General features: G+C 41.2%; 1 protein-coding gene across 12 annotated transcripts in view; it reads right to left on the bottom strand.

Moving 5' to 3' along the window:
• LOC107095699 (nuclear factor 1 X-type-like) overlaps positions 1–13,738 on the bottom strand; it is a 127,304-nt gene that overhangs the window by 4,241 nt on the left and 109,325 nt on the right. For 6 of the 12 annotated variants that reach the window (XM_015391925.1, XM_015391927.1, XM_015391922.1 and 3 more), the window contains 5 exons: positions 13,109–13,237; positions 9,024–9,190; positions 6,525–6,672; positions 3,927–4,015; positions 1–424 (listed from right to left, as the gene is read on the bottom strand). The exon at positions 1–424 is cut by the window's left edge and continues 4,241 nt beyond it. In XM_015391925.1, the coding sequence (XP_015247411.1) occupies positions 410–424; positions 3,927–4,015; positions 6,525–6,672; positions 9,024–9,190; positions 13,109–13,237 (548 nt within the window). In that variant the 3' untranslated portion in view covers positions 1–409. The remainder of the gene's footprint in view (positions 425–3,926; positions 4,016–6,524; positions 6,673–9,023; positions 9,191–13,108; positions 13,238–13,738) is intronic. The other 6 variants (XM_015391932.1, XM_015391929.1, XM_015391934.1 and 3 more) reach the window with 4 other exon arrangements.

Here is a 13,738-nt window from a genome sequence, read left to right on the forward strand (position 1 = left end):
ATAAACAAATGTTAAATTGGTCATTTGTCAGGTTTTTTTTGTTGTTTTTTTTTTTCTTTTTTACATTGTGTTTTCTTTCTGCCGTTTTTCCAAGTGTTTCTGAGACAGTTCCTCCTCTTCCTCTTCCCTGCGTTCAGAGTCTGTCCGCTCGATCTGGATGGAGCCTCCTCCGTGAAAAGGGGACGACCAGTTCTATTCGAATCATGTTGGGGGGGGGGGGGTCCTCCCGGGGCGGGGTAGGGTTCTTCCATGTTCTGTGGTAGTACTTTCAATAGTGTTTGGCGAGAAAGACCTTTTTAGTGTCAGCAGTTTGTCCTTTATCAGCGGGGGGAGGGGAGGGTGGCATTTTGCTTTTCAAGATTTCCAATTTTCATGACACACGTTTAGCTGTTGATTCAGAGAAGCCTTGTCAGAGGAACCAAGACTGTAGAAAAAAAAAACAACAAAAACATACATTTTTACAACTTTTTAGTGCATTTATATTTCAAATCATCTCAGTTTCTACAAGCTGCATGCAGAGAAATTCATGACAGAGGGGGGAAAGTTAACAATTTAGGACATGGTGACACTTCACATGCAGTCATGAGGTCAGTCATGCTGTAAATCCTACATAAAGTAAAAGATGTTAGTCAAAAAATATATGGAAAACTTATTTCTCAGAGGACAGCAAAAATCTTCAACTATCTTCAAAACCAATTTTTTTTTTATATATTTCAACACAGTTTACGGTCTGACCGTGTAAACCGTAATGTGAAATATTTATGTTTTTTGTTGCTATGCAAACTAATCTTTCTGAAAATTCCCATTTAATAAATTAGAATTTTAACTGATTGAAAATATCTTTTAAGCAGGTATTAAACTTACTTTCCATGTAGCCTACTTTTTTGATTGAAAATTGCATTTTATTAGTTGATTTTATAAGTTTAAATATTATGCCTTCATAAGATGTAAGAATAAATCCAGTTAATTAACAGAGGTAAATTCTTTAAAAGATCAATCTGTGTAACTAATCATTATACTCTGAGTTATTGAGATGGATTAACCTTTACATTTAATGTGAAAATTTTTATATTTTCAATTTAAAGTAGTCTGTTTACTTAAATGAACCTTAGAAAAGTAAAGTTGAACCATTTAGCATGTTTTTCAACAAACTGGTTCCAGAGCCATGCTGCTTTTTAGAGTTGTAGAGATGTAAACACCAGAAAAAACAAACGCCTGTACTAATTTTGCTTTCAATCTCTCTAAGTGAAGCACAAGTAGCTTGATTAAACATGATCAAAAGGTGATATAGTCACTGAAATATATTGTATTATATATATTATATTGTGTAGGTCAAGCATCACCCTCCACTGTGATTGTATAAACAAATCATAAAAATAAAAACAAGTAGTAATTTCTGGAGATGTTTTTAAATGATCTTTTGAAGTTGTGTCAAACTGGCTTTTTGGTATGTAATCTAAAATAGAACAAGATAAGAAGTTGCTTTTTTCCCCCCATCTTTGGTTTAGCACTGGAAGGGAAAACCCTATCCAATCATTTCTCAACCCTGGCCCTCATTGCCCACAATCCTTTTAGACATGTCTTTTCTCCAGCAAACCTTATTTAAAAAAAATGCACTACTTCCTCTGGGTGCCATCAAGCACCACAGGAACCTGTTAATCACACAATCATCTCTTATTCCTATGAGTCAGTGTGGCGGCAGAGAAGCGTCTAACACTTCCAGGATAGTGGGCTCTCAGGGTAATGATTGAGAACCTGAGTGAAATTAGCAAACACACCAGGAACTTATTTGATGTTCAACCACTAGAGGGCGACATTGAATTCCTTTTACAGTATTTGTGGAGCTCAGCTATCCCATTGAACACTAAGTTTGGTTTACAGCTTCATAGTTTCCTAAAAAAAATTCTGACACCTCCCTTACTTTGAAAACACAATGTATCTATGCATCTATATTTGTGTCATTCTAGTTTTTAACTTTGGCAGCAAAGGACTGCAGATACTCTATAATTTGCTACCATTTTATATGTAAGGTGATCCTGCTAGGATCTGTGTGCTGTGAGGGCCAGAGTGCTCTCAGGCTACGATGTAAGGCCTCTGTGAGCAGCTACTCCAGAGATCGTGTTTCTTGGTCTGATAAGATGGCAGGGTAGAGGCTTTGGCACAGGCCGGGCTATTCTGGCAGCTTCTGACATTCCACGGACTTCAGCCTAAAGAAAGCAGCCACTCACCACACCTTCAACAGGAAACTCTCTGCCTCCCCCCACCCCCAATCATACAGTAGAAAACCTTTAGAAAGTAGAAATGCTCTGAAACTTCTTTATCTAAAAGCCGACCGTCTGATCATGTCGTCTGTAGATAACACCTCCTTCTGCTGCCTCCAAAAGGCTTTTTACTCTCTTTTCTCTCTGACTCTCAGTGTAATCCTTGGCAATGGAAAGAGACCCCCCCCCCATCCCACCCTCCCACTCCTTCAAGTCCAAGTTCAACTGCCTATGACATCATGTCTGGTCGCTGCTGGCAACCAGACAGCGGGGATGTGACTGTGGAGCGCAGCGAGCTTCGACTAACTCCTTCTGCTGTCCTGTTCTTTCTGGGTTTTCATCCATGCTTCCATATCTTTCCTTTGCCATTCCTGCATAGCTGACGTCCGACCACCAGAGAGCTCCTCAGACCAGCTTTTCTCTGATTATTACTCTGACAACAGTGGGAAGGTTTTCTCCCTCTGTCTTGGCTAGTTGGCTTGCAGAGCTCAAGGCGGGCTGGCAGGGCCGCCGTCTGAGGCTCACCATATGCCAGCGAACAGCAGGACAGGCAGAGACCTATGCTACTTACACAAGCTGAGGCTGGAGCTTACCTACTAGGCTCAGCTAACTGCGAGCTGATGCTATCTTTGCCTAACAGAAATAAGAAATTAATGGAATAAACAATAATTATTGTTCATTTTTAATGAAAACACAAGGTAACTGGTATTATAGAGAGAATATGAGTTCATGTTTATCCTTGGAAAGAGAATACAGGACAAGATTTTGTATATCTGTACATGTAAATGCACATTTGGACCATGTTGGATGTCCCCTAAGTGCCAAAGCTGCATCTGTGGGAGAGTGGTGCAGGTGGGGGAGCTTGGGAAGCAGCAGGAGCTCACAGGGAATGTGGACAGAGAATGCACTAGGGTGGTGGGGGCCGGGGGAGCCGTGCCGACCAGAAATGCAGATCGTTTCCATGTGTGTGTGGTGAGAATGGGACAGCCGCGCTGGCTGCAGGCAGGTGTGGTTAGCCCCTAATGAGAAAAGTTGTGTTGGTGATGGAGGAGGCCCAAGACACTGCAGTCCAGTAGCAGAGCACAGCCAAAGCTGAAACCACAATGTAGTGCAGCGCCGGCCTCACACGCTGCACTGTGGGACCTTGTAGAGATAAATCAACACGGCTGGAGCTGAAACGAACTGGCACCTCTTACTTTCACTGTGGGGAATCTAATGTGGTACAGGCACTGTAAACCAATACCGAAACTGAAGGCCTTGATACATGGGCAACCCTCAACATAGCAGACAAAGTTTGGAGGGAAATAACAGACTTTTCCAGCAGAAATGGAGCAGAAAATCTTGCACAGCTGATTACAAGAGCAGAGCAAGATGAAAACTAAAGGCTGACCCTTGAGGTACCAAATAAAGTCAGATATCATTAACTGGCTCTTCAATTTAGCAGATTCACTGTCCGGCTAAAACCCTTTATATCATGGCCTTCGTTCTAAAAACATGCTTTGTTATTCCAACCCCGACGCCAGGAAAAGGGTGCATCTCTAAACAGCAATGAGCAGAGTTGGGATTTTAGTGGGTGATGAGCGTGGAGGAAGACAAAAGACACAAACAGAGAAGGAGGCGGTGGATATGTTGATGTTTAGTAAATGAGGGAGGCTGGCAGGGTACCTGAGTCTGCTGGGGGATATTCAGAAAGTTGTCCCGTGTTCCGATGCCGACAAACCGGTTGGGAGCTGTGGAGCCTGCCGTGGAGTATGCTACAAACAGAGAGATACAAGTGTGTACATGCTTTTACACACAGGCATACACACTCAGCCTGTAATAGAGTCTGATGCTCTCATCATCATTTGATTTCAAATAGGAATAATTAACCAGCTGAGGCTGTGACTGTATGTTTCTGTCTGAGCTACAATGAAAAGACATTAAGAGGGAAGAATCTTGATTCCTAATTGGTCGATGGGTATTTGTCCACATTATTGGTGGGTTGATTTTAAAAGTATGTCAACCTACCATTTCATTGCTTTAAAGGAGGGGCAAACAGTCTGCAAACAGACACTCCTTAGCAGCCCCCTGGCCTCAAGAAGAAGCCACTGGGATTTCAGAAACCATTGTGGACATCACATGGAGGGCAACAATGAACTCATAGTTAACACGTTAAGGGGCCTGGTGGGGCAGGGGGGGTAATTTTATTGTTCAGTTATGCCACAGGGCCAAATTTAGGGCAGTTGTGCTAACAGGACTCCAACATGGCGGCTGAGTGGAACCTTGGCTGTGCCCGACCTGCACGAGTAAAGGGGATGGGGATGCGGGGGGGTGAACAGTGACAGGACTGGAGACTGATGCATGTGTCAGCGTACCATATGCATCTGTATGCATGTTTACATGTGTTTTTATGGCTGTTATTGAGATATACAGACAAAAATTAAAGGGGAAGGAAAGATTTACAGCGATATCTGTCATCAGGATGAGAAAAATAAAAAATAAAAAAAATTAAATGACGAGACATTTCCGTATTTATTTATATAGATGTTGATATAAATAAATAGGTTTGACATGTTAAATTGAGAGTGTAGGAAGAAGCTGGAATGAAAGGAAGAGAAGAAAGAAGGAAAAGGAGCCTCGGTTGCTCTGTCCAGCGCCCCCTCCTGGTGTGCCTCTCCCATGACCCGACTCTAGCTCCGCACCTGCTTGGGTGGAACCAACCAGAGCCTCACCGCTCTCAGATCACACTCCTCTTATGCACTCCCCAAGTACAGCACTAATTAAACACGTTGGATCACATTTTCCTATCCATGTCTAGAGATGAATCTTGCTCTTGTAATGATGGTATTTTCATGTTTAGCCTGTTCCCGGTTCTTAACTCTTATGAGGTTTGTATGAAAATGGCGAGGGGATTGCTTTTGCGAAGTGGGGCATGGAGTCTTTTTGGAGTCAACGCCAACTGCCCTAATTTTGTCTCCTTAAAAAGGAAAAAAAAAAAGGAAGAACAATGAAGCAAAATTAAACAAAGAAAAGAAAATATGAGCATATAAACACAAAAAAAGAGAAAAGGAGTAAGCAAAAAAAAAAAAAAGGAATGAGACGAGGGTAGGTTGTATTGCAGCTGTCAGAGCGACATGCAAAGGCTGCTCTGATCAAAGGCTTAGAGCGAGAGAGGAAATAGGCTCTGCTCTGCTTTTGCTAACTACCAAACTAATTCGAAAGAAAAGAGTAAAACTACACTGCCTCTTGTGGAGCAAAAAGGAAATCTAACACCAGAGAGAAAAGATGGAGAGAAAAGGTGGAGGAAGGAAGCAGAAATGGTTTGCAAAGACATGGAGAGAGAAAAAAAGACGACTGAATTTCAAAGCTTGAGAGAATGAGCCCCTTTCAGACATGATCGTCTTTCATTAAACTGGACGGCATCTGTGCTCCCTATACAACCGCGTTTGATATGCTCCTCATCAGGCTGTCTAATGTAACATTTTGGATGCTAAAGATCAGGCAGAAATGTGATGATTAAAACATTTTCCCTTGTGGAGTGAAATAAATGTCCACCAGTTCAAAAAAATGGATTTAATTTATGTTGGAAGTCTCTTAGAAATAAGACGCCATTAGATCTATCTTCATATTGAATAATCAGCATTTTAGCTGCTACTATTTAATGATATTCTACTAGGAGCTATTATAAAAATATGAGCTATATTTAATCCAATGGAAGGCATGAACCTGTCAAAACTCATTTCTATCTGTATATACAGTTTTCTGCTCACATCTTCTCTATTCATCACTGTTTAGAGTTTCAATCATTAAAAGCATGAGTTAAAATATCATAAATGAACCTGAATGGACCTGAATGTATGAATAAATGAAATGCGTCTTTTAGCAGCTTGATGAAGGCATTAATGTGACAAAGTCATGTCTAAAAAGGGCTGCAGAGGAGAGTGACAGAGGATCTCTGGTTTGGCTTTGAAAAGCGTGGCTTCCGGCCCGCCAATGGCACCTGTTTCCCTGGGGGCTGCTGGGTGTTTGAGCAGACTGCAACTTTACGTAAAAATGATCTAAAGCTAACCATGTGTGGTTTTATCAAAGCTAACGGAACACAGTGATACCACACATAAGACTGGAGCTTCTACGATGCCTGGATTTGTTTTGGTTCTTTCCTGGAAATCTGAAAACAGAATAAATTTACGGCCAATTCTGACTTGGATAGGCTTACATTTTTTTTTTTTTTTTAGGGGGGGGGACCGGGCATCATTTTGTGAAGGGGAGTTGGGAGTGACTTACACGGAGATGCGGGTGAGCCGAGTCCACCGTCAGTGGGCGTGCTGATGGTTTTAGAGTCGGGCATGGGGAGGGGCACAGGGCGCGCCACCGGGGGTGGCGGGGGCAACAGGAAGGAGCCCGGCATTTTGCTCTGGCCACCTCCATTAGGCTGCAGACGGACCATACAGATAGGGTAAGGGGGGCACACCCCAAGAATATACAGTGGACAGGGAGCCTGACACACTCACACACATTCAGTCCTTTGCAAAAATGCTTCCCATTGAGTTTTTTTCACATTTTGGTACTTTTAAACAATATCAATGGTTTTTTGAAAAATGTATATGATAGAGGATAGGTCTGAATTGGAAGGAAAATGATAGACGGTTTTGAGCTTAACCCCCCCAAAAAAGTATCACCATAAAGCTGCAGTCCTTAATTTTTTCTAAATGTGGAGAAAGTGGGGAGATTATAAAAACTGACAGCATCAGCTCCCACCTCTATTCCTCTTCCCCTCCTGAAGGAGACTAAAGCCATGGCTGACAGGAAAGCAGGGTAAGTAGAGAGCAATAAGAAAATAAAATCAACAGCGTAAGGTTAAATAAACTGTTTGCAGTACATGTGAGGCAAAATTAGATCCTCGTCTTTTCAACAAACATCTTCAATGTAAATTCTAATAGAAAGCTGCATGCATCTAATGGCAGTTTTCGTTGAAATTTTACAATCTAAACTTTGTTTGAAGGGAAAAAACTTATAACTTCCTTATCTTAGTGGCTCCACTGCACAGCCAGGAGAACTCTGGCCTAGTTTAACGCTCACTACCTGTTGACTGACAGCTCCCTCCAGACTAATACACGTCTGTTGGTTAAAGTTAGGCATGCTTTTCAGATTGTGTTTAGCGATTGGTAAGGGACTACATCGAAATTATTATTATGGCTGATTACCAACATAATATCAGAATACATGGCAGTCAAATCGAAGCATCTCCTGAATTATTTTAACAATGTAAAGTTATGGACTACAGATTTAAGCAATTCCCTTATATTCTTTAACAATTTAAATCTCCACCTCCTAAAACATTTAAACAATAAAAGTGAAAGGCTTGATGCAGTGGAGGCTGCAGATGCAGCCGTTGGAGGTTCAGATCTAAAACCCAGACACCTTTGCTGCATGTCTACCCTTCTCTCTCCACCCCATTCCTAATCTGACTACTAACAAACGAGCCACTAAGGATGCTCTACGTAGCGCTTTTGGTCCATCACATAAATCCCAGCTAAGGACTTTGGGTTTTTGTGGTTCTAACCAAGCAAAATGTGAAAAAAGCAACAAGTTTATTGAGACCCTGTAAAGACTCATACAGTACACAAACATAAAGACAGGCAAACACACACAGGAATATATTATTGAATATATCAGAGTTAGGAATATTGTCTAACACTCACATAGAGAAAGACAGATGGTTTGATCAACGAAGGACAGCGATGGATTGTTAGGAGAAGTTATAGTGAAATGTAGGAACTGAAAACACTGTTTATAGATGATGCCTGCTTGGATGGGTGTCTGTGCCTTCAGTGGATGTACGTCATTAATAAAATATTAAATCTTCGTTTGTAAAGCAATGAGAATAAATGTTTAAAGGAAAAAAAACAGGGTTTCCAATAAAGGTTTACAGTACTACTCTGCATTTCTGTGGATGTGTGTCAAAGCATCTAGAAACACCTCTCAAGGGCTAGCTAAACAAAGAGTGAGCATGTTGTTTGATTATCAAAGCTGCCATGAACTGGGTGTGAACGCAACCCCAAAGCAGCACCCTCTGAGCCACTGGGAGCTTTGGCATTCGGGTTAGTCCTCATTCCAAATCAACACTTACCCTACATGACGTGTTTCAGTAGACCTGCACATCGGGTAACCCTCAGATATCTGAGGCTGAATTGCTTTGTTTCATTTATATTACTTGATCTCCTACCAGGCCTTAAGCAAGCAAATCCTTGCACACTGCCAAACAGACTATTAAAGGCGTGCATGTTGAGGGAATGTTGTTGGAGTACAAAAACAGTCAAATAAAAAAAAAAAAAATGGCAGGTTGTCAGAAAAGCTTTGATCCTTGAGTGCACCGCTCTACTTTAAGGTCACCCGTGGGTTCGTTCCATCGGTACTTCATTGTACAAACTGTGCAAAATATAATGCTGCTTCAAATCCTCAGCTGGCCTGCCACGCAGATCTTAGCTTCTCTAGAGCTGAACGACCAGTTCCAGCCAAAACCTCTCTGCACATCTGATAAGCAAGATCTTTCCCCCCAACTGAAGAACATGTATTTATTTAACAGATTTTTGAATCTTTGTGTTTTTCTTTTTTTTTTTTGCGTGTTTGACATTCTCCTTGAATCTAAAGGGTTTTCTGGTTTAAACAACTTTAATTTTATGTCATTTTTGCATCACAAACTGTGCTGCTACATAGATCAGCATACCCCTCCTTCCTTTACAGATTAGGGAAAAAAATAGTAAAAAACAAACAAACACCTACCTGTGCACTGGGCTGCCCTGTGCCATCCGTGCAAACAAACTGCACAAAATCCTTAAGCGGGTCCTGGTGATGGTAGCGTATGGTGGGATGGGTGAAGTATGGGCTGGACTGCTGGATGATAGAGGAGGAAGGGAAGTGCAGGGCTGAGGCTGAGGCACGAGGGCTCCCTGAGAACAAGACGGCCATTTGAAACGAAAAACAGAAAGAGGATGAGGAAGAGAAAAGTAAGGAGAAAACACCAAATCAGGTTCAGGTTTTATCACTAGAAACAAAACATAAACACAAACTAAGACATTCTGAACACATTAGCCAATAGCATCAGCAGTACTGCAGGTTTGTCCATGTTTACAACATGCAACTTGGTGAATGATTTGTTATTGTTCTAAATGTTGGACCTGCTAATACTGATTTTAACTTTTCAATTTAAAGAACTTTAATAAGATTCTCTTCTTCCTGATTGTCAAGTATTTATTTAAGAGAAAAATGATGGCACTAAACCACGCGTGTGAAAGTGCTTCATTTTCCAACATGGTTTTATTAGTATTTCAACACAATTTATTGATTCTTTAATTAAATTAAAATGATTCTAGTGTTCCACTTTTAAAATGTCTTGAACTTCTTATGTAAGCAGACAGTGAATTCAACACTTCAACAAAAAATACAAAAAGGACCTGCTTTTACTGATGTTTTTAAATTCAATTTATCAAGCTGTAGACTGAATCCAACCCCCTTCTTTTTAGTTTTTAAAATGACTAATCTCTCCCATTTTCCACATTTTCTGTAAAACTATAGCTTATCTTTATACATTTGCATTTCCTTAGCTTCATGTAGGGGTGTTACATTATCTTCTGCCTTCTGCTCCATCTTCATTTCTCTCTCTCTAACACCCACACAAACCAACCACCAGGGTATACCGGAGCTTCACACATACACTGGGTTTTTCCACTTTTGTTTTATTGCTTGTCCGCGATGCGCAATCCATCAGAAGCGCATCCTTGTTGTGTGGTTCTGCCCGGTGGGTTGAAGCTTGGGAGAGAACCTCCCCTCTGCCCCCGACCGACCACAAACACCTCCCAGAGACATTAGTCAGCCAGTCAGCCGACCACAAACACGTGCACAAAGCCACACATGAAGCCAAACAAAAAGTGGGCTGTATGCTCCATCTTTTCCTGCTGTGAATCTCTGGCTCTGGACACGAGCTCGGCTAACCAAAGACACAAGCTGTTCGTTAGGGAAAGCCCTTGTTGTTTGTGATGTTGTATTTCCATCTTCTATTGTTTGACCTTCGAGGTATTCATAATTTGAATTCTTTGGCTGTACCTTATCATGAGACCGTTCTGCTTTCCATGTGTTTAGTTTTTTCTTTTTGTTTCTACTGCTGGATTAAATTATTTCCCTGTAGTTCCTTCCATGATGACTGACTTCCCAGGGAGGTTTAATAAGGCATCCATTGATTTGGCAGCTTTAGATGTTAGTCTGAAGGCAAAATCCAGGAGTAAACAATCAGTCCTAACCCTAACTGCGGCACGGCCATTCTTATGAGACCTCCGCTGAAGCAAATAACAGCTTCAACACTTTCATAGCATGAGACTTTAAAACCTTTTCACTTTCTACTCTGTCCACCCCCATCACTCTCCGTTCCTCCCTGCCATCCAGTATGTTTGTGGAACCAAGGCCTCGGAGGGACGTTCCATTTGGATGGCAGCCATCTTTGCACAAAAAGCCATCCATAAAAGTGTTAATTCACACATCCACGCAGGCGTGTATTGATGCGTAGGTGAGCAAAAGCACTGAGGCAAAATTTGCTAATACTGTGTCATTGCAGCCTATCCGTTTCAGAGAAAGCTCCTGGCAAGTGGTTCTCTTACAGTTTGAAGGTATTGGGTTAGCTTAGGAGCAAAGGAAGCTCAGATATTCCCTAAACACTTTGCACACATCTCAACTCAACAACCTAGTGTTTGGGATTCTTTAGGGGGACCTGAGACTGTTCTGCACAGATAAACAGCATGGCTTCATTTTGCAAATCCTGACAAGAATACATTTTCTAAACATACTGTAGGGAGCTCTGCAAGCAAAATTCAATAGTTTAACATGGTGGCCAATGCGTTTAAATGACCTTTACATGGCAGCTCTAGCTTGGCTGTAGACCAATCTATCCCTTAGGAGAGACAAATGGAATGGGCTGGAGGAGGGGGGCTATTACTTAGAGAAGAGGACATTTTTATTTCTTTGAAAAGTGAGACCATTCTACTGGGACTTTCTGGCAAACGGGAGATACTGGGGGGAATTCTATTAAGAGATACTGGCTTCAAATCCTCTCAGACCGAGAGGCTATTTAAAGGACAACATACCCTAAAAAAAGAGAATGAATATTTTGGAAACTAGAGAAAACTTCCATCACTCTATTCCTCAAGAATAAGTTACTGGCTGTAACTGGTGACGGGTAACTGACCAGTTTGGTATTTTCTTCAACCAGTAAATCCAATAACTAAGTGCCACAAGTTCTTTAACATGCAATTTTTTTGTAAAGTAAATATGTGCCACAGAAGTGATCACTCTAACATTATTTATAATCCTAGAATCAAGTGTTCTAGAGAGTGCAATAACATTGAACTCTTAGGGCTTGAAAGAGGCTATGTTCACACTGCAGCCTGAAGTGACCCAAATCCGATTTTTTTGCCCATATGCGACCTGGATCTGGTCTTTTCATGGCAGTCTGAACAACACAGGTCCGATTTTTTCCAATTCGACCCAGGCGACTTGGCTATGTGGTCCTGAATCCGATATGAATCTGTTCTTTTCAAATGCGACTTGTGTGTGAACAGCCAGGTCGAATTCATCCTGAACGCCAGTAATACCCGACAAAGGTCACTATTGTACGTCTTGCTAAATAGAAGCGGCAAGAAAAACAACAACCATGGCAGATGATGATGCAGATAGCAGTATTTATGTTTGATAACATTGTAAAGATTGAGTTTTTATGGTTGGAATAGACCGCTAGATGCGCACTGGCACTACAGTCCATGTTTACTTCCGCAAACATAGAGCACGCTGGCCTGTGACGTCATTGCGTCCTTTACTGCGCATGCGGGACACTTGTGTTGTATGACTGCAGTTCACACAGGAGATCACATACAATTCGCATTTATTTGGAAATATTTCACAAAAAAATCGTAATTGAGCATCAAGGCCTGCAGTGTGAACGTAGCCAATGGCCTGTCCTGAAACCTTTTAGTTCTATGATATATTGTGGGCAAAATGGATTGTTAATTTAAAATCATCCAGAAACATCTACTTGGTTCTTCTTTACTCTACCTGTAACTATCCCTGCTGCTTCATTCAATAAATTTGTCATTCTTTATTGGATGCTTTAAAAAAGAAAGTGGTTGAAAAGTAAAACTATATCAGAGTTGGGTGTCTACATGTAAAAACAGGGGGAAAAAAAGACTGATTGGTTTTAATGCACACTATGTAATTGTTAGACCTTGTTGTCTGGCCTTGTTGTCTGATATTTCTAAGGAATGTTGCCACTTAAGTGCCTTATAGCTCAATACGGTGTGAAGTGTTTACATCTATTCAAAGTCATTCCTTCATCTTTGTCGGTTTTAATGCATGAGCTGACCTTGACAGTCATTAAAACAAATCCATGGAGCAGTAAGATGAGAAGCAAATCATTCACAAAAGCATGGATGCAGCACTAGAACCATGCAATGATGATATTAAAAACACAAGCACAAAGATGGTGGTAATAATGGATGGATGGAGAAAGCCTGAAAGAGAGAGAGAGGAATTTATGCCAAGCCAGGATGACAGCAGTAACACTGAACAGGTGAAACTCCACAGGCACGTTGCTTCTCTGCAGTTTGCAACTGAACAACTGAAAAGTTTTCGTTTCTTTGGTATCTCTCACCAGCTATAAAAGCTGGATTTCTGCTATGAGGTACGCGATTGAGGACTTCATTTTTTTTGAGCTTCAGCATGAAAATGCGATCATCTGGGATCAAGTTTAAAGCTCCCTTTCCTTCTCTCTCTTTTTCAGATTTTAAGGGGTGTTGGGGTTGTTGGGTTCATGGCAGGGCTCTCACCTGGTCTCACTCCTGCCAGCACAGGCAGCGGGTGGTGTGTGAACGCCATGCGGGGAGACCTCGTCTGGGAAGTCAGGGCGTTGAAATCAAACTTCCCCGGCTTCTTAAGTGAACCAGGCGAGGACAGTCCTGACAGAAAAAAAAAGGGTTCAAAAATAAAAGTTGGGGTTAAAGGAAGAAAAAAGAGGTTGTTTAAATGAACAAACTGTTGCTCTTTTTGAAAGCTATACTTTAAAAAAAAAAAACAATCTTAACTTCATGTAAGGGGACCTGAACAATCTTGATGTTATTTGTTTTTTTTCTTATAGGCATCACTGACTCCTGTCAGTGTGATTAGGGTGATAGAATGATAGATAGATGTGATAAGGGTGTTTAGAAGGGAGGGTAGTGAAGTTATTGGTAGTATAATATTTAATTCCCTCATCTTTAATAGAAAAATGCCATATCACAGTGAGTTTGCAGAAAACTAAAGCAAACTTCCCCCCAAAAAACAAAATCCTTAAAGCAGAGGAAGGTTTTGGCTAATCAGATTGGTAATCCTGTTTTAGCTCATTTTAGCATTTGAATCTGCGATATACAATTTTAAGAGGAGTGGCGACCTAGTGGTTAGGGCATTGCGCTTGGAATTCA

The sequence above is a fragment of the Cyprinodon variegatus genome, unplaced genomic scaffold (assembly GCF_000732505.1).
Source record: "Cyprinodon variegatus isolate N-32 unplaced genomic scaffold, C_variegatus-1.0 Scaffold564, whole genome shotgun sequence".
Classification (NCBI taxonomy): domain Eukaryota; kingdom Metazoa; phylum Chordata; class Actinopteri; order Cyprinodontiformes; family Cyprinodontidae; genus Cyprinodon; species Cyprinodon variegatus.